The 23,804-nt window shown below is 38.0% G+C and overlaps 2 protein-coding genes across 6 annotated transcripts in view; both read right to left on the reverse strand.

Annotated features, from left to right (window-relative positions):
* Positions 1-7,970, reverse strand: part of kdm5ba (lysine demethylase 5Ba) — a 35,652-nt gene extending 27,682 nt beyond the window's left edge. For 2 of the 5 annotated variants that reach the window (XM_060857820.1, XM_060857816.1), the window contains exons 1-4: positions 6,910-7,071; positions 5,736-5,813; positions 4,900-5,022; positions 4,639-4,809 (exon numbers count right to left, since the gene is read on the reverse strand). In XM_060857820.1, coding sequence (XP_060713803.1) covers positions 4,639-4,809; positions 4,900-5,022; positions 5,736-5,813; positions 6,910-7,062 — 525 coding nt within the window. In that variant the 5' untranslated portion in view covers positions 7,063-7,071. Of the gene's footprint in view, positions 1-4,638; positions 4,810-4,899; positions 5,023-5,735; positions 5,814-6,909; positions 7,099-7,198; positions 7,324-7,831 lie in introns of those variants that run through there. The other 3 variants (XM_060857817.1, XM_060857819.1, XM_060857818.1) reach the window with 3 other exon arrangements.
* Positions 7,971-8,138: 168 nt separating this feature from the next.
* On the reverse strand, positions 8,139-9,436 carry rabif (RAB interacting factor). The gene is made up of 3 exons (XM_060858060.1): positions 9,275-9,436; positions 8,861-9,035; positions 8,139-8,679 (listed from the first exon to the last, which is right to left on the reverse strand). The coding sequence occupies exons 2-3, from the start codon at positions 9,011-9,013 to the stop codon at positions 8,437-8,439; spliced, it is 396 nt and encodes a 131-aa protein (XP_060714043.1). The 5' UTR covers positions 9,014-9,035; positions 9,275-9,436; the 3' UTR covers positions 8,139-8,436.
* Between the last annotated feature and the right edge of the window lie 14,368 nt (positions 9,437-23,804).

The raw sequence follows: 23,804 nt of genomic DNA on the forward strand, positions 1-23,804 counted from the left end.
ATAACAATAGGTGTCTACGCCCCTTCGGGGCTTGACCCCCAATAATAATAATAATAAGAAAACTAACGATAACAATAGGTGTCTATGCCCCTTCGGGGCTTGACCCCTAATAATAAGAAAACTAACGATAACAATAGGTGTCTATGCCCCTTCGGGGCTTGACCCCTAATTAAATAATTAGAGAGAGAGAGAGAGAGAAAAATATGTGGAGATTTATGACGTAAACTGGTACAAGGAACACAGGTTCCGGCATGGTGGAGTCGGGGTTGGAGGAGGGAGTTTAGATCACGGCAGCAGCAAAGCGCTAGAAAGCGGCTCAATAAATGGGAATTTAAATTGTCGGGTAATATGGATGTTGTAACCGGATTGGTGCGCGTCGTGGACAGGTGATTAACAGCTGATGCACGCTTGACGACGTGGCCTGCCAGAAATAACGCGATGCTTGATTTAAGTTCATTAATTTTGGTGAAGTTTAGTTAAGTTCCATTTAAGTGTAAAGTAGCATTAAGAGTGCGAGTAAGCAAACGAAAGTGAAAGAGTAATTCCTTCTAACTCTTCCCCCTGTTTACTCCTCCCTCAACACCTCCGTGCGCATCTTCCGTGAAGTAAAACCAGTTTATTTTTTTAACATTCTCTTTTATTACTGTATGTTTTTATACAATATTTGTCATTTATAAATACAGGTACTGTACATTTTTCATATTCAAAACACTGGACAACTGGAGTGGAATTTTGCGAGCTGGAACAGATTAATGGGATTTCCATTAATTTAAATGGGAAAAATTGCTTTGAGATACGAGCAAGGTCACGGAACGAATTAAACTTGTATCTCGAGGTATTACTGTACACTACCAGTCAAAATTTTGAATACTAATGGTTTTTCTTTTTTATAGTTTTTACATTTTTTTTTAAACACATTTTTGTAAGATACTGAAACTATCAAAACAAATATGGAATTACCAATCAACAAAAACTTGTTGAATAACCTAGTCTATGCTTTATTTATTGATGCTTTGATGAGAGATTTGCTTAAGTAGCACCAAAACGTCAGGGCCTGGGGGCGGGGATACTATGACCAACAAGACAAAAGAGAACGTCGTTAACTTTGGACAACCTAAAATATAAAACAAACACTTTTGTGTTTACTACATAATTGCATGTGTTCTTTTAGTTTGGATGTCTTCAGTATAAATGTGGCATGTTAAGAATAATAAAGAAAAAACACTGAAGATTAAAGGTTTGTAAAGTTTTGACTGTAGCTAACTTAGCAGGTTCAGCAGTGACACAATCATAATATGGTGAGGGAAAATCACTAATAACAAAACACCAGCCAGATACATAGACATAAACACAATCTTTTAGGGGCTTTTTACACCTGGTTACTTCAGGCGTTTTCTGTGATCCGATAGCTATCCAATCGTAAAAAGACCAGGTGTAAATGCCCTCCGAAACTTTTTCAAGACGGATATAAATCCGATCGCTCAAACCACTTCAGGAGGTGGTCTGGGACGCATTTCAGATGAAACTGGACAGGTGTAAATGAATGTGGTTGTTCAAGTCACATATGTCAGCGCTATACTCCTCCCAAACAGAAGTACGTCACTCGCAAGTGACTCGCAAGTTGTGCACCGCACCAGAAACAAATAACATGGACGACACGCAGGGTTGGTTTTTTGTAGCATAACCGTCGTAACAAGTTTTATCGTCTTCTTTTTGATTGCATTCTGAAAACCGCATACACTAAAGCGTGTTCCATTTCAATTTCCCCAAAAATGACGTAACATATATTTGCATTTTGGGCGGGAGTAGAAAGATTGGATATATATATCCGATTCGACAAGACGCATTTATGTGGCCTAATTTAAATGGAACAGTTTTAACAAATCATGTAGCTATCGGATCAGAGAAAACAGCTTGGAGGCAGCTTGGCTCAAGGCATCGGGGAATGTTAAATACTGAAATATCGCAAAGACATTCTAACCTAGTTAGACCCTGTGAGAATGAATGAGTGCTGCTTACTGTGTAACAACCGAGCAAGCTTGTATTGATAATTAGCAAACTTAAAAGGTGAGATACATCTAATAAAGCCTAGAAATGTTAAAAAAGGGAAGCCAACTCAAAGCTTGTGGACACAAGTGTTCCAATAGCATATGTTCTTTTTCCACCCTTCAATTAGCCAGGTTCAGTGAGAAAATACCCACTCCAGCATTGAGTTTATGGCTAAATGTAGTGGACCTGATGTGGTCCTGTGCTGTTCTCTCTCATCTGTCACAAGAGCTGACATACTGTGTGGTTTGACTTAGCTACAGTTCAAACCAGATATTTACATACATTTCAGGAAAAAAAAAACACAAAAACCTTTTCTTTCTTTACTGTCATACATTAAATCAGAGTTTTCTGTTTTAAATCAATAAATATTAACATTTTTTGCATTTGTTAAATGTCAGAATCGAGCGAGGGAGAATTTTTATGTATTTTTATTATCACTTTCATCAAAGTTAAAAGTATACATACACTAAGTTTATCGTGCCTTTAAACAAAAAAAAACTCCAGATGATTCCATTCTGAGCTTAAGAAGCTTCTGATAGGTTAATTGATTCCATTTGAGTTAATTGGTGGCACACCTGTGGATGCATATAAAGGCACACCTCAAACACAGAGCCTCTTTCTCTGACATCATGGGAAAATCAAGAAAAATCCACCAAGACATCAGAAAAAGAATTGTTGACCTCCACAAGTGTGGCTCATCCTTAGGTGCAATTTCCAGATGCCTGAAGGTCCCACGTTCATCCGTTCAGACAATAATACGCAAGTATAAAAAACATGGGAATGTACAACCATCATACCGCTCAGGAAGGAGACGGAGTCCCAGACAGGAACGCATTTTGGTGCGAAATGTGCGAATCAACCCCAGGACAACAGCAAAAGATCTTGTGAAGATGCTGGCTGAAACTAGTAAGACAGTGTCATTATCAACAGTAAAATGAATACTGTACCGCCATGAGCTAAAAGGTTACTCTGGGAGGAGAAAGCCATTACTTCAAAACCACCATAAAAAAGCCAGACTACAGTTTGCAACTGCACATGGGGGGAAAAAAATCTTAATTTCTGGAGACATGTCCTGTGGTCTGACAAAAACAACAATTTAACTGTTCGGCCATAATGATAAACTGTATATTTGGAGTAAAAAGGGCGAAGCTTTGAAGCCTCAGAACACCATCCCAACTGTGAAGTATGGGGGTGGTAGTATAATGTTGTGGGGCAGCTTTGCTGCAGAAGGGACTGGTGCACTTTACAAAATAGATGGCATCATGAGAAAAGAAAATTATGTGGAAATATTAAAGCAACATCTGAAGACATCAGCCAGGAAGTTAAAGCTTGGGCACAAATGGGTCTTCCAAATGCACAATGACCCCAAGCATACCTCCAAATTAGTTAGAAAGTGGCTTAAGGACAACAAAGTCAAGGTATTGGAGTGGCCATCACAAAGCCCTGATCTCAATCCCATAGAAAATTTGTGGGCGGCACTGAAAAGGCGAGTGCGAGCAAGAAGGCCTACAAACCTGACCCAGTTACACCAGTTCTGTCAAGAGGAGTGGGCCAAAATTCCAGCAAACTATTGTAGAAAGCTTGTGGAAGGATACCCAAAATGTTTGGCCCAAGTGAAACCGTTTCGGGGCAATTCCACCAAATACTATGGAAGTGTATGTATACTTCTGACTTTGATGAAAGTGATAAAAATACATAATTTTCCCTCGCTCGATTCTGACATTTAACAAATGCAAAAAATGTTAATATTTATTGATTTAAAACAGAAAAATTTACTCTGATTTAATGCATGACAGTAAAGAAATAAAAGTTTGTGTTTTTTTCTGAAGTGTATGTAAATATCTGGTTTCAACAAAATCAGACATCAGAAGACTACAAAGAATGGCTCGGACTGCTTGAAAGGATTATTGGTGTTCCCCTGCCCACCCTTCAAGAACTGTATATATCCTGAGTGAGGAAACCAGCACAACCACTATGACAAATTCCTTGTATGTGCAAGCATACTTGGCAATAAAGCTCCTTCTGATTCTGATATTGGGCATTCTGTGATTCTTTTCTCAACACTGTGGTTGCCAAGAGTTGTTATTTGGGTAACTGCAACCCTCAAACAGCTCAAACCCATCTGGCCATTTTCTTATGATATACATCAATAACAGTGTTTCCACCTGCAAAACATACTGTATGCTTTTTGCACAGTTGTCTATATGTCTATATGGACTATTTTGCATGAAAGTCATAAGAAATTAGCTGCTTCTCAGCCCAACTGACCCCAACAAGTCCAATGAGATCATGGTTTTGCCCATTCAGATGTTTGATATGAACATTAAAAGAACCACAAGGCCTGTATTTGATTGATTATGTTCATCATACTGCTGCCACAGGATTCAGATAATATCAGGAATGACCCTGTGCACATGAGTTCCAAAGAATGTGGTGCATAAGATTATATATACTTTATGGATAAAAAAAATTCCCAGAAAGCACTGTGTATATGCAAATTATGTTACAGTGAATATAGCAGGAACAGTGTAGATTAGAAGAGAGAAACCAAACAGTATGTAAAAAAAAAGGAGGGCTTAAATGCTTCACCAGAAGGTTGGCCCCTATCTTGAAGAGGTAGTAAGGGTAGAGAATCCTCTCATAGTGGGCACGTAAGTGAGATCCAACAGCCTTGCCAGGAGCAAAACCCATCTTCAGTGCTATCTGAGTCCATTTCCGTTCCCTGCATACCACATCAAAGCTTCCCTCCTCCACCACCAACTGCAGAGGGCACAGAACCAGTTCAAACTATAGGACAGAATAGCCAAGGCCATACAAAAGTAGAACCCAAGTTATGTTGTAACACTATACCGTATAGAGCTGGTACAGGTCAAGTGATTTACGCTCCACAAGAGGGATTTTCAACGAGCAGCCCTGTAGTTCCCAAAACTTGGCTATCTGGTCCAGAAAGTTGAGCTTAACTCTGGTTTGAGCCTGAAGAAACATGATGAACAAAAACAATCATCAAAGCAATAATAATTAATCTACTACTTAAAACAATTACAGTTACATTTCTTTGTGCTAGCATGTAATATTTCTTTTTAATCTTTGCCCTCTTCTCTAGCCTACCTAAATAGTTGTTAAACAGTTAGTTAGTGGTTCTTGAGAGATTGTGGTCCATGTTGGCATATCTGGCTTGCATAATGAGTGTAAATTTGTTAGCTGCACATTCATTAATTTCCTGTTCTACCACACTTCCAGTAGTGTTCTACTGCATTCACATCAGTTGACCATGGCAAGCACTGTAGCAAATGCCATATTTATGCCATATTTATGAAACAAATTTGAGATAATTTGTGCTTTTTTATCATGTTGGATTTATCCACAATTGTGGACATAACTACACTCAGACAGGCTGTAAAATTCAAATGATGCTCCACTGGTATTAAGAAGCCTGCTTTTGAATAATTTATATGCACTTCAGATATCTCTGTAAAACTCTGAATAAGCCATTTCTTTGTTTAATACTGGGGAATATTAGAGAAACCCAGACATAAATGGATAATCAACTTTTCTTTATAACAAGACTCACCAGAATAGAAGGCTCATTGTAAAGTTAATTTATGCAATCAAGACAAACATTTTATCTAAACCAAAGCTGTCAATTTGTAGAATGAAAAAAATACAAACACTGGACTGACACTTACCTCCAATTCATTGAGCCTCTGTATGCGTGGGGTGAAATGTAATTGGTCCACATCACAGGCAAATGGTGGCTGCCACCCCTAGAGAATTATACCAAGCCATGCTCAGCCCAATTTGTCATTTGCCACAAGATATCGTCAACACTTCTGGCCTTCACAATTTATACAACCATTATTAAAGTTACATTTTGCCACATTCTATAAGCCTACAGGTAAAAATGCAACAAAATTGATTTACATTCAAAATGCATTATTATACTATACATTGTATATTATAAAATACTATACACTTAGACACCAACGGCATAAAGCAAGAAACTCTAATAATAACGAACTCTGAAAGTAAAATGCATTAACCAACTTGTCCTTACCATATTGGCGATGCATAACTGTAGTGCTGTACCATAAAATGCGAATTTCACATTTCCTATTTTCCGGTTTCAATTTCTGGTAGCGAAATGACCTCAAGCAAAACTATAACAGGATGAACACCTTTTATACACTGCCAACGGTCAGGCCTAAAATGGCCCCCTTATCTGCTAAGGGAAATAGCTACAATAGACGATTTTCATTTAACAACATAAAACGATACAAATGTATGAAAGCAAGTGCTTTGCATCCAAAGCGACTATGCCAACAGGATTGCAATGGGAAACCTATATGCGTACAAAATGTTATTAAAAGATACACCATGGCAAGAATTCTAGCCACAAAAGCAAAAAAAAAGTGTGTATTAATAAATAAGCAAGATAAGGACAGCGATATAAGAAATTATAATTATTAAAAGGTGTCCAAATACATTTTGCATAGCAATATATAATAAATTGCCTTCAATTTAAAATGTTTCAGTGCTTTTCTTTTTCCTGTTTGGGTGGAAGCCCGGTATAAGCAATGGTGCTCTTAGACAATAACCAACACTACCAGCAGACCAACACGTCCAAGCAGAACAAGTGATAAGCAAAAGACGACCCAATTTTAAACAAACGTGATTTTTTAAGCCACAATGTAGGAACTATTAGTGTAATTCATTTTCACTGTTTCGTTACACCAGAGCCGCAATCCGCCATGTTGAAAACCTGCTTTCAAAAGTGTTTTAGGCTTAACAGTAAGGAACAATCAATGATAAAGGGCAACACAACGATATCTCGATTTCTTATTTCACTGACGGAAAACTTACCTGAGGCGGTCTGATCTTACAAACACCAGTCCTTTCTGCAATGGGACGTATTTTGCTGATAAAAGCAAACGGGTCGTCGAATTCTTCCCAACTAGGCTCAAACACAGGACATTCAGGCGGTGGAATAAACTCGTTGGGTCGAGATTGGGTCATCCTGGGCAGCTACATCCAAGTGAAGACATGTAGAAACTGTAATACACAGTTTAAAGTAAGATTTTATCACGCATTGCAGTAACTACTGCAGAAAATAATCACTACACAAAGTTCGAGAATTAACAATCTCACCCACTTTGGAACGTGCAAACGAACAGTGAACCTTTGAGTATCGTATCATGTTCCGCTTGAAAAAGTAGTCTTTGGAAAATGTTGTAAGCTTTTACATTGACGCCAAGGTTTCTCATGGTAAATAACATGCATTACCTTTATGTTTGAAACCTTTGTTGCTTTGATGTCCAACAAAAGTATTAAGTCTTTACTTGATTTGTTTAAAAATAAAATGTGACAATGAACTGTTTTATTAAACATGAAGATTAGTACTGTACAGAATTAAAACAACAGGCAACTTGCGCGGATAAAAGCACAACAGCTGAGAACCGCATGCCGACCGGATCTACTTCTTTAAATGGATTCTTTGAAGTTAGACCTTCCGAAGCTGTTGTTTACCGCCATCCAATCTAATTGACAATCTATTTCACTTAACCTACATATTACTCATTTGACAAATGTACACTGTGGTGACAGAGCGTTTAAAAAGGACAATGTGTGATTTTTTTTTTTTTAAGAATAATTAGATTTGATGTCGTGAATATAGGCCTGGTCCGAATAAAGCTAGGATTTGCAACATCAATCGCATGGGATTTTGGAAACGTATTCAGCGCTTCACGAAGACGAAAATTAATGAGGGATATAAGTGATAGCTTACCAATGTATCGCACCAGTTCGGCTCTAAACTAGAAGTACTTTGCTTAAATGCCTTTCTAGCGATGAAACGGCCATCACACTTCTTTCCATTTACACCGCATCCGTTTGCACGTAGCGCACGCGTCAGTCAACACGGAAGCAGAGCCACCCAAACCGCACACAGTACTGACCCAACTGACCAGAGCAAAAACTTACCAAGATACTAAAATGAAACAATTGCACGTTATAATTAATTACATATATATAAAATATATAAAATGTGTGTATGTGCATATAATTGTGTAGAAATTATTAAAGTGAAAAAAACATTTCATCTGAAACACTGTTCGAAAGCCTTTAATAACATGGCTGTTAAAAATACTGAATTTATGTACATCAGCATTAGAAATACGAGTCCTTAATGAATTAAAAACAGGGTGTTAATCAGGCAAACTTAAGTGAATAAAACACTTTATTAAATATGAAAACTAAATGCATCTAAATATTGCAAAACAAAACATTTGATAGTATCAAACACTACTCCCAGTGTACTGATTAAGGGGGCATGTTTAAAACCACGCCAAAAAAAAGTATAATATGATCTGGTACAAAACATGCTTAAGCACATTACACATGTTTAACTCGATCCAGTGCTATGTAGAAACATTTCTTGTCATCAAGGTTATGCCATCCAATGGGTCCAATCTCACAATCCGCACAAATAAGATATTTTATTTTGCCTACATCTTTGGTGAAGCCAACATTCTCGAAGGTGTACATATCATCCACCAGCCAGTGAGCTGTTAAAGTATCTCCGTCGAGTGTTCCATCGGACTGATTAATGTTCTTTTTCAATGAAGGCAGAAAAACCTGATCGTCGTGGGGATGTGTATTAAGCAAAAAGAGAGCACAGAAGCATTATATTAGAAAGACTGAAATGAAAGGCACAACTAGAAAAAACAACAACAATGTAACAGTCACACACATTAATATTTCATTCTGTCCAAGTTTTAATTTGAGTATCCTTTGATATGGTGAATTAAAATCTTACCCGCTTTTCGGCAAACACAGCCATGCCCGGGCAGAGCACTTTTGATCCACAAAGCTGGCACACGACTGATTTCGTATTTTTTCCATCTTCTGAAACAAGGTTGGATGGTTCACTACATCCCTGACTGCAAAAGTTCTGATGACTCTTCTCCATTATTAAAAAAGCCCGAACTAGGCTACAAGATAAGAAATATTTAATTAAGATAGAAATACCACCATATATTCGACCATGTGGTACTACTCAGTAAACTGATCTCAGTATAGAGCGATATTATAACTAAGCTATCATTTATAGTGGGTACATCTATCAAACCATATATAACACGCTTGAAAGTGCAATTTCCGGCTTTTTTCATGCAATGAAAAAATATAAGTATTTGTAAAAGGAATACATTGTTTATCCCGTCATACGTACCGTACACAAGACTTAAATATGGCAAATTCCTAAAACCAGCATAAAAAATGCATTTTTTTTTGTTTGCTTGGGATTTTATTTTCTTTGATAAACCAACTGCCTGTCCGTCAGTAAATAATATCGGCTGGAAAACAAAACACAAACGCAAAGGTCCTGCTGCTTCTTCTGCAACTTAACAAAGGTTAGACATCCGTCGTGATTGTGCAATACCGCCACTAACTGTGCTGGAGTTTGCAGCAGCAAGAAAATCACTCTTGACTGCTCACTATGCTCCGGTTTTAATGTCCCTTCTTAATAAAAATAATGATTGTCCACAGCTTGATAATGCATAAAAAAGAGATACCAGTAGGCGAGACAACAAGAAAAATAAGAGCTGCCACATATTAATATGGCGACCACAGTGTTGTACGTACTGATGTGCACATGTATATATTTTTTTAGATATAGACACTAAAGCTTATAAAATAAATAACTAAAAAAAGAAATTAAAAAATAATCTTACGATTTTAAGTACATTAAGTACATTGTATTACATTACATATAACATTATACCATTTTAGTATATTTTTATTAATTTAAATAAATAAATCTAAGTTTAAATTTTGTAAATCTTATGTCAGGTTAGAACAAACCAGAACCCCCTTTTCCCAGCACAGAGTGGACTACAAAGAAACATGGCCACCCTGGACTTCACATAGCACACCTACATTTCCACCTTCACAGGCTTCTACACTTACCTGTTCTCACACTCACTGTGTATCTGTATAAACCTCTTTCTGTAAGTAATTTCTTAGTTTCCTTATGTAATTTATGCAAGTATAATACGTAGTGACGTAAGAGTGCAACGTCACTAAGCACGTGACATATACATGTAGAAGAACTAGGACGTAAAGAAAGCCTGTGAGTTCTAGAGCCAGCATGTGTAATCTCATTTATTGCATAACAAACAACATTACATGGTGTCAGAAGTTGTGAGTGCATCGAAAAAAGAATGGCACAGTTACAGCCACCATCGAACCTAATTTTACAAGGAAATCTTGCCGAAAACTGGAAAATTTGGATACAAAAATTTGACTTGTTCCTAACGGCTAGCGGTATCGCAGAAAAAGCAGAAAAAGTGCAGTGTGCCACGTTTCTGCACGTGGCGGGTGAGGATGCAATAAAAGTTTGCAATACTTTTGAATTTCAGGAAGATGAGGAGGACAATATCCACGTTCTCAAACAGAAATTTAGAAACTATTGTGAACCGAGAAAAAAAAACCTAACTTATATACGTCACATGTTCTTCACGAGGGCTCAAGGACCGTCGGAGAATATTGATGCCTACGTCACGGAGCTAAAGAACAAGGCCAAAGACTGAGAGTTTGGAGAATTGCATGATTCACTAATTAGAGACAGAATTGTTTGTGGCATAAGAAATGACACAGTACGAGCCAGATTGCTAAGAGAAGCATATCTCACATTAGCAAAAGCTGTGGACATTTGTCGGGATAATGAAATAACGTCTAGCCAAGTAAAAGCACTAAATGAAGAAGTAGACATGCACAAGATCAAAACTGTGAAAATCAAGCAAAAATGCCCTGCCTATGGACAAACATGCAGACAGTGTAATAAAAAGAATCACTTCGCAAAAATGAGCGAAAACACCCCAGTAAAATGCACACGCTTGAACAGACAGAGGAAGGTGACAAAAAATATGTTCCTGGGCACACTAGAAGTTCAGAGAAACAAGCTAAAAAATGTACAGTCTGTCACTACTGAATTCCATAAAAAAGAAGAGTGGTCTGAAGTGCTGAAGATAAGAGGCAAACACCAGATATGTTCCAGATCTGTTCCAGATTGTGGAAAAAGATGTTCCTGCAATATTAGGAAGAGCCACATGTCAGACATTAGGCATGAGAAAAAGGATACATGAAGTATCTGCTAATGATGATGACATTCTGAAAGAGTTTGAAGATCTGTTCAGTGGACTAGGATGCATGCCAGGATATCATCATATTCATACTGATCCATCAGTAAAGCCTGTTATTCATGCTCCAAGAAATGTTCCAGTTGCACTGAAAGAAAGAATAATTGAAGAATTGCACCGGATGGAAGACATGAAAGTAATAGAAAGACAAACAGAGCCAACTGATTGGGTAAGCAGCATGGTAACAATTGTCAAGCCAGACAAAATTCGCATATGCCTCGACCCACAAGATTTAAATAAGGCAATCAAACGTGAATACTATCCTCTACTTACGGTAGAAGAAGTTGTGGCAAATATGCCAAATGCCAAAATATTCTCAGTACTTGATGCCAACCAAGCTTTCTGGCAGATCAAATTGGACAATGAAAGCTCCAAGTTGTGTACATTTAATACGCCTGTAGGACGATACGGATTCCTGCGTTTACCTTTTGGAATATCGTCAGCATCAGAAGTATTCCAGAGAGCACAGATGATTGAAGACATGGATGGAGTGATAAACATTGTGGATGATTTATTGGTTTGGGGCGAAACAGTACAAGAGCATGATGCCAGACTGAGAAAATTGCTCAAAAGGGCAAGAGAATATAACCTCAAGCTGAACAAAAAGAAGTGTCAGGTCAGAACATCTCAAATCAAGTATATTGGTCATGTGCTTACAGCAAATGGACTGAAACCAGATGAAGAGAAAGTTAGAGCTGTAGTTCAGTTACCTACACCAGAAGACAAGCAAGGGCTACAAAGATTTCTGGGTATGTTGCAGTATTTAGCCAAGTTCATTCCCAACTTGTCAGATGTAAGTGCTCCAATCAGACAGCTGCTAGAAAATGACGTGGAATGGTCCTGGGGAAGTGAACAAGAGAAAAGTTTTCAGAGGCTCAAAGCTTTAGCAAAGAATGCTCCAACCTTGAAATTCTATGATGTCAAAAAGCCATTAACATTGTCAGTAGATGCCAGCTCAGAAGGCATAGGTGCAGTTTTACTACAAGATGACAGACCTATAGCATATGGATCAAGAGCGCTCACAGATTGCCAGCGTCGGTATGCTCAAATCGAGAAGGAACTACTTGCAATTGTATATGGATGTGAAAAGTTCCACCAATACGTATATGGCAGAGACATTCAAGTAGAAAGCGATCACAAGCCACTTGAGAGCATATTCAAAAAACCTCTACATCAGACACCATTGAGGCTACAAAGGATGTTGCTCAGTCTCCAAAGGTACAATCTGAATGTTACATACAAGCCGGGCAAACAGATGCACATAGCAGATGCATTGAGTCGTGCGTACCTTGATGAACATACAGAAGACCTGCTTGAAGAGGAGTTAGAGGTAAACTATGTCACACCTCTGCTACCTGTGCCTGAAGAGAAACTGACAGAGTTCAAAAAAGCAACAGCTGAAGATCCTGAAATGCAGAGACTGAAAGAATATGTCATGAAAGGATGGCCTGCGGAAAAAAGTTCTGTACACAAAGACGTTCAGAAATATTGGACATTTAAAGAGGAACTCAGCTACACATCAGAGCTGATGTTCAAAACTCATATTTCCAAACAAAATGAGAAGTGAAATGCTGGACAGAATTCATGAGTCACATTTGGGCATGGTGAAATGTAAGGAAAGAGCAAGAGACATCATATATTGGCCAGGCATGTCAGCTCAAATTGAGAAAATGGTATCCCAATGTCCCATATGCAACACTCGTCGAAATAGTCACACAAATGAACCATTAATACCTTATGCATTTCCTAGCAGACCATGGGAAAAGGTTGGTACTGATTTGTTTCATCACAATGGTTCTGAGTATTTACTGTGTGTAGATTACTACTCCAAGTTTCCAGAGATTGCAAAGCTGAATGACACTACGAGCAGAAGTGTTATCATTGCATTAAAATCAATGTTTGCAAGGCATGGCATACCTGATGTGATAATATCAGATAATGGTCCACAATATGCAAGTCAAGAATTCAAGTTTTTTGCAGAAAATTGGGAGTTCGAACACAGAACATCTAGTCCGGGATATGCGTAACCAAACGGACAAACAGAGAGAATGGTTCAGACAATCAAGAGAATGCTTACGAAGTCACTAAGTGAGCATGGAGATCCATATATTGCGTTGTTGGAATATCGCAATACTCCCCTAGATGGCATTGGTATGTCACCAGCACAACTACTAATGAGCAGAAGGTTGAAAACTAAATTGCCAACTTCCACCACGCTGTTGACCCCAAAGGGAAGTAAACAGATTCAAGAAAAACTCAGCAACAGACAGTCAAATCAGAAATTTTATTATGACAAAAACGCAAAGCAGTTGCCAGACATATCACCAGGAGACAAAGTGAGGATACAGCAAGGACAAATTTGGAATCCTGCAACAGTTCTGAAGAAACATGATTCTCCAAGGTCATACATTCTTTGCACACCTGATGGAAAGATTTACAGAAGAAACAGAAGGCATCTGTTAAAGACAAAAGAACAAGAGTTTCCATCCAGAAGTGATCAAGCTGACTGTGATGAGTCAAGCACTAATGCAAACCTGGAAAGTGAAATGACTCCAGACTTACCTGTTGTGGTAGAGCAAACACGTCAAGAGAAATCTTGTGAGAACGAGATAATAATCTCGATTATCATCACAAGATCTGGGAGAGAGTTTAAAGTTCCTACAAGATTCAGGGACTTTAAAATGCACTAAAATAGACACTAAAATAAACAATGTTTATGTTGATTGATGAATTATTTAATTTTGAGAACTGTTTTAAAAAAAAGGGAGATGTAATGTATGCAAGTGTAATACGTAGTGATGTAAGAGTGCAACGTCACTAAGCACGTGACATATACATGTAGAAGAACTAGGAAGTAAAGAAAGCATGTGAGTTCTAGAGCCAGCATGTGTAATCTCATTTATTGCATAAAAAACAACATTACACCTTAGTTTTCTATCATTATCATTTTCTATCAATATCATTGTCAAGCCTTTATTTATGATTATTGATCTCTGGTTTTTGATCTTTGTATAGCCATGTTTGCCCTGATATCTTGTTTGTTTTTCCTGACACTGGACTGTTTCCACTCTGATTTGCAGTGTAAGTCACCTCTCACAAGCAGTCGCCTCCATGGGCTCTGCTATGTGGCAATTAAGTTTGTGATTTCTCATGTTTTTCATGCACTTACTAGAGATTTTTAAATATTCAAAGATCTCTTTTCTTAACAAGCGGACAATGAGGTATTTGTTCAAAAATGTTGGTCATAGTCCATCAGTAAATAATATATTAAATCTATTAAATATATATTAAAGGACATTAAAATGCACTTAGTAGAATTTTTCAAATGTTCCAAGACCTCTTTTTATAAACAAGCGGACAATGATTTAAATGTAAACTGAAATGTAATAACAGCACTAAGCGCCATTTTGCCTTTAATGTATTTTATACAGTTTTTTCAATTTATTTGTACATATACATTATATAAACTGTATAAAATACATTTAATGCAAAATTACTTTAGTGTGACAAACATGCAAAAAAAAAAAAAAAAAAACAGGAAGGGGCAAACCCTTTTTCACACCACTATTTCACAAAAAACTTCCTGTTTTTTTTTTTTTTTTTTTTTGCATGTTTGTCTCACTTTAATGTTTCAGATAATCAAACAAATTCAAATACATGCAGTTTCTAAATGAAGTTTTTTTATTGTTTAGGGAAAACAAAATCCAAACCGCACACAGTACTGACCCAACTGGCCAGAGCAAAAACTTACCAAGATACTAAAATGAAACAATTGCACGTTATAATTAATTACATATATATAATGTATAAAATGTGTGTATGTGCATATAATTGTGTAGAAATTATGAAAGTGAAAAAAACACCTTTCATCTGAAACACTGTTCGAAAGCCTTTAATAACATGGCTGTTAAAAATAATGAATTTATGTACATCAGCATCAGAAATACGAGACCTTATAATGAATTAAAAACAGGGTGTTAATCAGGCAAACTTAAGTGAATAAACACTTTATTAAATATGAAACTAAATGCATCTAAATATTGCATCAAACAGTATCAAACACTACTCCCAGTGTACTGATTAAGGGGGCATGTTTAAAACCACGCCAAAAAAAGTATAATATGATCTGGTACAAAACATGCTTAAGCACATTACACATCTCATTTAATCATCTATATGTTTCAATTCTGTATGACTTTCTTCTGTTGAATATTTACAAGATTTGTTTTGTCCATATATTGAAAGCCAGTGGGGACCAAAATGGAGTCCCCATTAATTCCATTCATTATATGGCCATTTATTTTTCATAGAGAGCTACAGTTCAGATGAGGAAATTATTGAAGAGATTCAAGGGAAAGCAGTTGAGACAAGTGAGAAAGATGAAGGAGATGTTAGAGCCAATGAGGAAGAAAGTGAGGAAATACAAGGAGACATTAGGCCCAGTGAGGAAGAGGAAGAGATGGAAAGGGAGGTACAAGAAGAGATGAGTCAAGAAAATTATAGAGAGATAACAGAGGAAGGAGCTGCAGGAGCAGATATTGAATAACAGATTCAGGGTACAAGTGAACAAGACATTAACCAATCCTTGTTGGCCTTACAGTTTCCAACAGACCCAGCTCATGTTGATCAGCTTAAAATACAGGTTAATAGCCACTACATACAGTTCTGCTGCTCTCTTGGGCCATGTCAGCCCGTAGCTGGCTTTCCAAATCCTAAAGTGCCTAAAAGACAATGAGATTGAGTCTGTTTTCCGCTCTCTTTCTGAACTTCTAAAAATTTATGCAACATTGCCTGTCTCCACTTCTACAGTTAGGTCATTTTCTAAGATAAAACTTGTGAAATCCAGTCTTCGAAGTCTGTGTAATGAAGAGAGGCTTTCTGACCTACTGCTGCTCTCCATTGAGCGAGACATTCCAATTAATCGTGATGAAGTCATTCAAATATTTAAAAAGACAGCAGAAAAGACAGACGAATACTGATTTAAATACAGGTAATTTTATAAATAAGTGTTTTATACAGCCAGAAGTTTGGATTGTTGAGTGAAAATTGTTTTGTGGTATATATGTGCTTGTTTTTTTCTACACAATTAAACATTTGAATGAACATCTTCTGAGAGGGGTGATTCCATACTTTTTGCCAGGGGTTGTACATAGCACTGGATCGAGTTAAAAAAATTGAGCATGACCATTCAAGTAAGGCAGATGTGTGTCGTCCTTCATAAGTCAGGCAAAGGCTACAAGAAAATAGCCTCTTGCCTTAACTTGCCCGTATCTACAGTCAGAGGAATCATTAAGAAGTTTAAAACAACTGGAACAGTGACAAACAAGGCTGGAAGAGGTCCCAAGTTTATCTTGTCACATCGCACAGTGAGGAGGATGGTAAGAGAAGTAAAAAAATTTCCTAAGCTCACTGTCACAGAATTGCATCAAAGAGTGGCATCTTGGGGTCACAAAGTCTCCATAACGACCATCAGAAGCTCTCTACATGCAAACAAGCTGTTTTGGAGGCATGCAAGAAAAAAGCCTTTTCTCACTAACACTCAAACGTAAACGTCTGGAGTTTGCTAAGCAGTGCTGGGACTTCAACTGGGATCGTGTGCTTTGGTCAGATGAGACTAAGATTGAGCTTTTTGGCAACAAACACTCAAAGTGGGTATAGCATAAAACAAAAGATGAGTATGCCAAAAAGCACCTCATGCCCACCGTGAAGTATGGTGGAGGATCTGTGATGCTGTGGGCCTGTTTCTCTTCCAAAGGCTTTGAACGCTTTGAACTACCAGGACATTTTAAATAGAAACCTGATGGCCTCTGCCAGAAAGCTGAAGATGGGTCGTCATTGGGTCTTTCAGCAGGATAATGATCCAAAACGTGGCAAAATCTACACAAAATTGGCTCAGCGGTCACAAACTCAATGTCCTCCCCTCTCAGTCCCCAGACCTCAACCCAATTGAAAACCTGTGGGGCGAGCTTAAGAGGAGAGTGCATAAGAGAGGGCCCAGGACACTGGATGATCTGTGCAAAGAAGAATGGTCAAAGATCCCTCTCTCTGTGTTCTCCAATCTTGTGAAATGTTATAGGAGGAGATTAAGTGCTGTCTTGTTGGCAAAAGGGGGTTGTACAAAGTATTAACATCAGGGGTGTGAATAATTGTGGGACACATGATTTCAAGTTGTTTATTTTCTAAATGTGTGATTTTTTTTTTTTTTTAACCACCAAAGTAATGTACTTAAATGAAAGGTTGGATTTTTCTCTTTTTTGCATTTGGGTTCTATGTTGTTTTAAAAAAAGGAGAATTTTTAGAAGTCCACAACCACATCTTAAACAGGGGTTCCAATAACTGTGGAGGGCACTGTATATACTGCAAAGCTTCTTGAATTGACTTGAGCTGATTGTTAAAATTTGTACAACAAATAGTATATGCAAATGAACCCTCAAGATCTCTCATTTACCTGATCCTTGAACACAGAGTCCTGAACACTAATTGCGGGGCTATGTAAGAAAAATCATTGCCCTCTGCAATAGTCTCTGCTTTTTGTGGTACCAACAAATAGTGAAAAGGTTACTCAGGTACTGTGGCATAAAACCATTCAATGCTTTATTGAACTGAATAAAGAGAGAGAGAGAGAGAAAGAAATATTAGGTATGCTTATAATCATGTGATTGTACAATGTGCAAAGTGCAATGATGATTTGTTCTTGATGAGGACCTGAGTGCAAAGTCCAAGCAGGGACTCCGGCAAGACACTCCACAGTCAGCAAATCTGCTATTCTACTGTTATAATAGATTAAATCTATTATTAACACACAGTTATTGGTCAGTAATAGTACAACCCGAATTCCAAAAAGTTGGGACATTATTTAAATTTGAATAAAATGAAATCTAAAAGATTTTCAAATCACATGAGCCAATGTTTTATTCACAATCAAACATAGACTGCATAACAAAGAAATTTAACACTTTTATCCACTAAATGAGCTCATTTCAAATTTGATGCCTTCTACATGTCTCAAATTACTTGGGAAAGGGGCATGCTTACCATAGTGTAGCAGCTCCTCTTCTTTTCAGAACAGTTTATAGACATCTGGGCATCGAGGTTCTGAATTTCTGTTCCAAATAAGGGCCCGAAAACAACGGCATCCAATAAATGTCTTCAGCCTTGTCCCTTATGAACAGAGATTTCTCCAGTTTCTCTGAATCTTTTGATGATACTATGAACTGTAGATTATGAGCTTTGCAAAGCCTTTTGACATTGTGCAACATTGTTTTTAAAGTATTCCACAATCTTTTTATACACACTCTCACAGATTGGAGAGCCTCTGCCCATCTTTAATTTTGAGAAACTCTGCCTCTCTAAGACATCCCTTTTATAGCTAATCATGTTACAGACCTAAAATGAATTAACTTAATTAGTTGCTAGATGTTCTCCCAGATGAATCTTTTCATAATTTCTTGCCTTTTCAGCCATTTATTGCCCCGTGCCAACATTTTTGTGACCTGTAGCAGGTATAAAATTGGAAATTAACTAATTTCGTTTATAAAATTTTGCTGTAAAATTTTGCTGTTTAAACATTTGTTGTCTATGTTCTATTGTGAATAAAACATTGGCTCGTGTGATTTGAAAGTCTTTTTAGTTTTCATTTTAAAGTTTTCATTTTAGTTTTTCAAATTTAAAAAACGTCCCATCCTTTTTGGATTTCGGGTTGTATTTTATAATCAATGTGATATTTGACTGGGAGCCAATGCAGTGTGTATAAGATAGGACTGATATGTTCATATCTTCTGCTTCTTAATTGGACTCTAGCTGCTGTGTTCTCGATTAACTGGAGTATGTTTATGCACGAGGTAACAAAAGCATGTCAGAGTGTTTTCTGCATAATGCAGTGACATACTGAAGCATATAGAAGGTGTGCACTTCAGGTGTACCTAGTTTTGCTACATTATTAAAAAAGAATAATAAGATTATAAGATCATTTGTATCTTTGATTAGGATGGAGAAATACACTGATCTAGCAGCACTAAGAGATTTTTTGTAGCGCTAGGGTCAGATGACAATCCAATCATGGTATTTGTGTATATTAATAATGGCATATTGTTCTACATGGTGCTACTATTGTGGACCTTCACCTTTCATGGCTAGGAAACATGAAAGAAAGTTATTCAATATTCAAGTGAAGGTTAGCACGCTCTTTACCAAGGTTGATTCACTCCTCAAGAAATGGGAGACCTTAAGGGATGTTTCAGATGCAACAATATAATTAATTAATATTATATGACTACATTAATATGTGGTCTCATGCCACAGTACCTGTGAGATCTTTTGTTTTTTTTATTATCCATCACGCCTACATCTATCAAAAGGTGCAGGCTATTTGGTAGTACCTCAAGTACAAAAGGCTACAGCAGGGGACAGAGCTTTTTCTCACAGAGCCCCACAGTTATGGAAGAGACTTCCAATTAGTGTTCGGGACTCAGACACAGTCTCAATATTTAAGACCAGGCTAAAAGCACATTTGTTTAGTCTAGCTTTTTATGAATAGCTTTTCCCAGGTAAAGGAGTAGACCTGGAGGGTTCATGGGCATAGAGTGTTTGGTGAACTGGGATGTCTGGATGCTGCGGCTTACCACCCAAGTCACTCAGGTTTGCAGATTGTGGAATGGTGGGACGCTTTACATCCCAGGAAGCCCTCATGTCTGTCACACCTTCTGGCTCTAGCCTTTTAGTTGTGCTGTCATAGCTAGTCTTGCTGGAGTCCCTATCTGCACTCTGCACATAATTTACATTGTCCATAACCTGATCACAGTCATGCCTAACAATTTTTCTCTCTCTCTGTCAAGCTATTTATGCCACTCTGGAGTTCCCAGTGTTCTGAGTTCTTGGACCGATTGTCTCGGCTTCTTCAATCCTGATGTTCTACCGCTGGCTAGAGTCTCGTCACCCGGTTGTCACCTTGCCAGGGATTGATCTGCATGGTCAGCCAGTGTCTCATGGGATTGTTGTGGACGAAGCTGCCGGAGACTGTCATGCCTTCTTTTGAACCAATGTTGTGTCAGGCAGCTACATGGTCTGGTCTTTATCAGCAATCAGGTCTGTGCTGATTGGTTCCTCAGGAGCTCTCGGTTGCACTATTGTAAACTGTTGTAGGAAGGACATTATTTACATTTACATTATACACTGTAGTGTTCCCTTCTGAGCCTGGTTCCTCTCAAGGTTTCTTCCTCATATCATCTTAGGGAGTTTTTCCTTGCCGCTGTCGCCTCCGGCTTGCTCATTAGGGATAGGGATAGGGATAGATATATAGTATTTTAAATTTTGAGTTAATCTTTTTTAAATTAATTTTAAAACTTCAATTGTATATATTCACTTATTTATTTTTATTCTTATTTTTTCTCATTATTATTATTATTATATATGTATTTCCTTTCTCTCTCCTCTGTTTCCAAACTTCTGTAAAGCTGCTTTGAGACAATGGGAAATTGTTAAAAACGCTATACAAATAAATTGAATTGAATTGAATAATATTAGAATGAATATTTATCAAGTCTAGTCAAGTCAAGAAGCTTCTATAGTCATTTCAACCAACAACTTTCCAAAGTGCTCATAAAACAACACAGAGCTACATAAAATAATACAGAGCTACATAGAACCACACAGAGCTAAAGACTGAAAGAAAGTTGTCCTAGCCACAAAATGTGCAACCTAATGCAAACAGTGAAAGATGAAAGACAGTGCAGACAGATAAAACAAAACATTACAGGACAAAAACACAAGGTAGCACCGACCAGTGTGCATTCTGTATGTTTTACATTCATTGTACAAAGGTAAAGGGTCGAAAACATTGTGCAAAGAGGGTTGTAAACACAGGGTAACACATATAGATAGTGGGTAGACATAGTACCTGGTCAATGGAAGAAGGGGTGTTCTATATTGAGACTATGTTGTTCACCACCTTAAACCGAGTATAGAAGGTGTTCAGGACATCTGGGAGGGAAGTGTCACTGTCACAGACAGGTGAAGTTGTCTGGATGCCCTGCCACATATGCGGGTGTCTGTGCTGTCCTGAAAGTGACTGTGCATTCTCTGAATCTCTGATGGCTTGGGACAATTTGACCCTTGCTGTTCGTAGGGCCATTTTCCTTAATAATCCCTAATATTTATCCCTAATGAGCAAGCCTTAGTCAACAGTGGCAACAAAAAACTCCCTAAGATATGAGGAAAAAACCTTGAGAGAATTAAATAAATTCAATGGTGGAGAAATGGAGGAGAAAATAAATTCATCAGTTTTAATTGTAGAGGATTAATAACACATTTGAAGCTCACAGTTGACAGGATTTAAAATATATGGAGATGTTGGGGTTTCAGATATTTAATGATATTTTATGTGTTGGAAAGGCTTCCCGACCTCTGCTTGCTGCCAGAGACCAGGAGAGGGGACACCAAAAGCAGTCTTTGAGGAAGTGGAACCGCGGTAAGGGGGTGAGTGTCCGTGCTAGGCTAAAAACAAACCCTAGCTGGCCGGGTCTCCCGTCCATTCTACTTTCAAATGCTTGATCAACTGGACTACCTCTTACACAAACACACTACACAGCGAGAGTTTAGAAACTGGTGTGTCTTTGTTTTCACAGAGCTGTGGCTCGGCGACAGAGTTCCTGATACCGCCATTTAGCTAGATGGGCTCACCTCATTTTGTGAGGAATTTTGAAAGGAATGCAGCTCTGTGTGGTAAGGCTCCTGGTAGTTATGTGTGTGTTTACATCAACATGGAATGGTGCAAGAACTCTGTGCTTGTTTATAGCTACTGCTCATCTTTAGTAGAGTTTGTGTGTAGAGCTAGATGCCTGTGGCCTCTTCGAGCCCTTGGAGTCAGTCTCTAAAAAGTTCCTAACCCTGAAAATGGCTTTTCTGTGGCTAAAAAGGGTAGTAGTCCTTTTTGGTAGCCTCCTCCTGCATCATTCAATCATTCAGCAACATAGGCCAGGCTACATTCCCAAGGTGCCCTCAGTGAATGACCTGTAAAAAAATCTGAAATCTATGAGGCGTCTTTTAGTGCATGTTTCTAAATTTTTTGTCCATCTTTAAACTTTTTTTTTTTTTATTGTGCTTTCACAAAACATACAATATTATTCTTGGTGTCCAACAGAAGCAATATCCTTTCTGGAATTAATAGCTATGCCTAGACAATGAAGTTGATCAGTTATAAAACATTGTTCCTGTTAAGAATTCCCCTAATACAGCCGTGGCCAAAAGTTTTGAGTATCACACAACACAACAGTTTTTATGATGGCCATTTGCATATACTCCAGAAAGTTATGGAGAGAGATCAGATGGACTGCAGTCCCTCTTTACCATAAAAATGAACTTAACCCCTATAAACGTTCCACTGCATTTCAGCCCTGTCACAAAAAATACTGTCTCTAAAAATACCTTAACACAGTTGAGAGTGTTGACCTAGACAAGGTTGGAGATCACGGTCATGCTGTTTAAGTTATGAATAACAGACTGGAAGCTTTGAAAGAAGGGTGATGCATGAAGTCATTGTTCTTCCTCTGTTAACCATGATTACACAAAAAAGCGAAAAAGCGATTACACCTAAATTAACCATTTTTGGGGTCTTCAAGAACTTTAAGAAGAGATTTTCAATAGCTGTGAAGAAGGCTTCTGGGTGCCCAAGGAAGTTCAGCAAGCACCAGGAACATAAAGTTGATTCAGCTGCGGGATCTGGACACCACAATTTCAGAGCTTGCTGAGGAATGGCAGCAGACAGGTGAGAGTGCATCTGCGTGCACAATGAGGCGAAGACCTTTGGAGGATGGCCTGGTGTCAAGAAGGGCAGAAGGACTGGGTTAAAGTCATTTTCTCTGAAGAATGCCCTTTCCAATTGTTTGGGGCATCCAGAAAAAATGTGAGAGCTACTGTCAATCCTGTGTAAAGCATCCTGAGACCATTTATGTGTGAGATTGATTCTCAGCCAAGGGAGTGGGCTCACTCACAAATTTGCCTAAGAACACAGCCATGAATAAAGAATGGTATAAAAACATCCTCTGAGAGCAACCTCTCCCAATCACCCAAGAACCGTTTGGTAAAAAAATGATGCATTTTCCAGCATGATGGAGCACATTGCCATAAGTAGTAACTAAGTGGCTCAGGGAACAAAACATCAAATTTTGGGTCCATGGCCAGGAAACTCCCAAGCTTTAATTATACTTCAGTATACCATAGTAACATCCCAAAAAAGATCTAAAAACACTGAAGCAGCAGACTTTCATTCTCAAACTTTTTAGCCATGGCTGTATATCCCTTTGAGCTAATCCTTTTTTCCTTAAAGGATGTTTATTAACTTGCACCTACTTAAATCAGTCAAGACAAAACTTGGACTTGGACTACAAACTGTAAGACGGAAGCTAAATTATTACATAGTTTCACTGAATGGCAAGGTAAAGGCTATTTGCTGGTACCTCAAATAGTGACAGCTACAGCAGGAGGAAGAGCTTTCTCTTCCAAAGCTGCACAGTTATAGAACAACCTTTTATTTGTATAGCACTGTTGACAATGGACAAAGACAGC

Source organism: Tachysurus vachellii, chromosome 22, assembly GCF_030014155.1.
Source record: "Tachysurus vachellii isolate PV-2020 chromosome 22, HZAU_Pvac_v1, whole genome shotgun sequence".
Taxonomy (NCBI): Eukaryota; Metazoa; Chordata; class Actinopteri; order Siluriformes; family Bagridae; genus Tachysurus; species Tachysurus vachellii.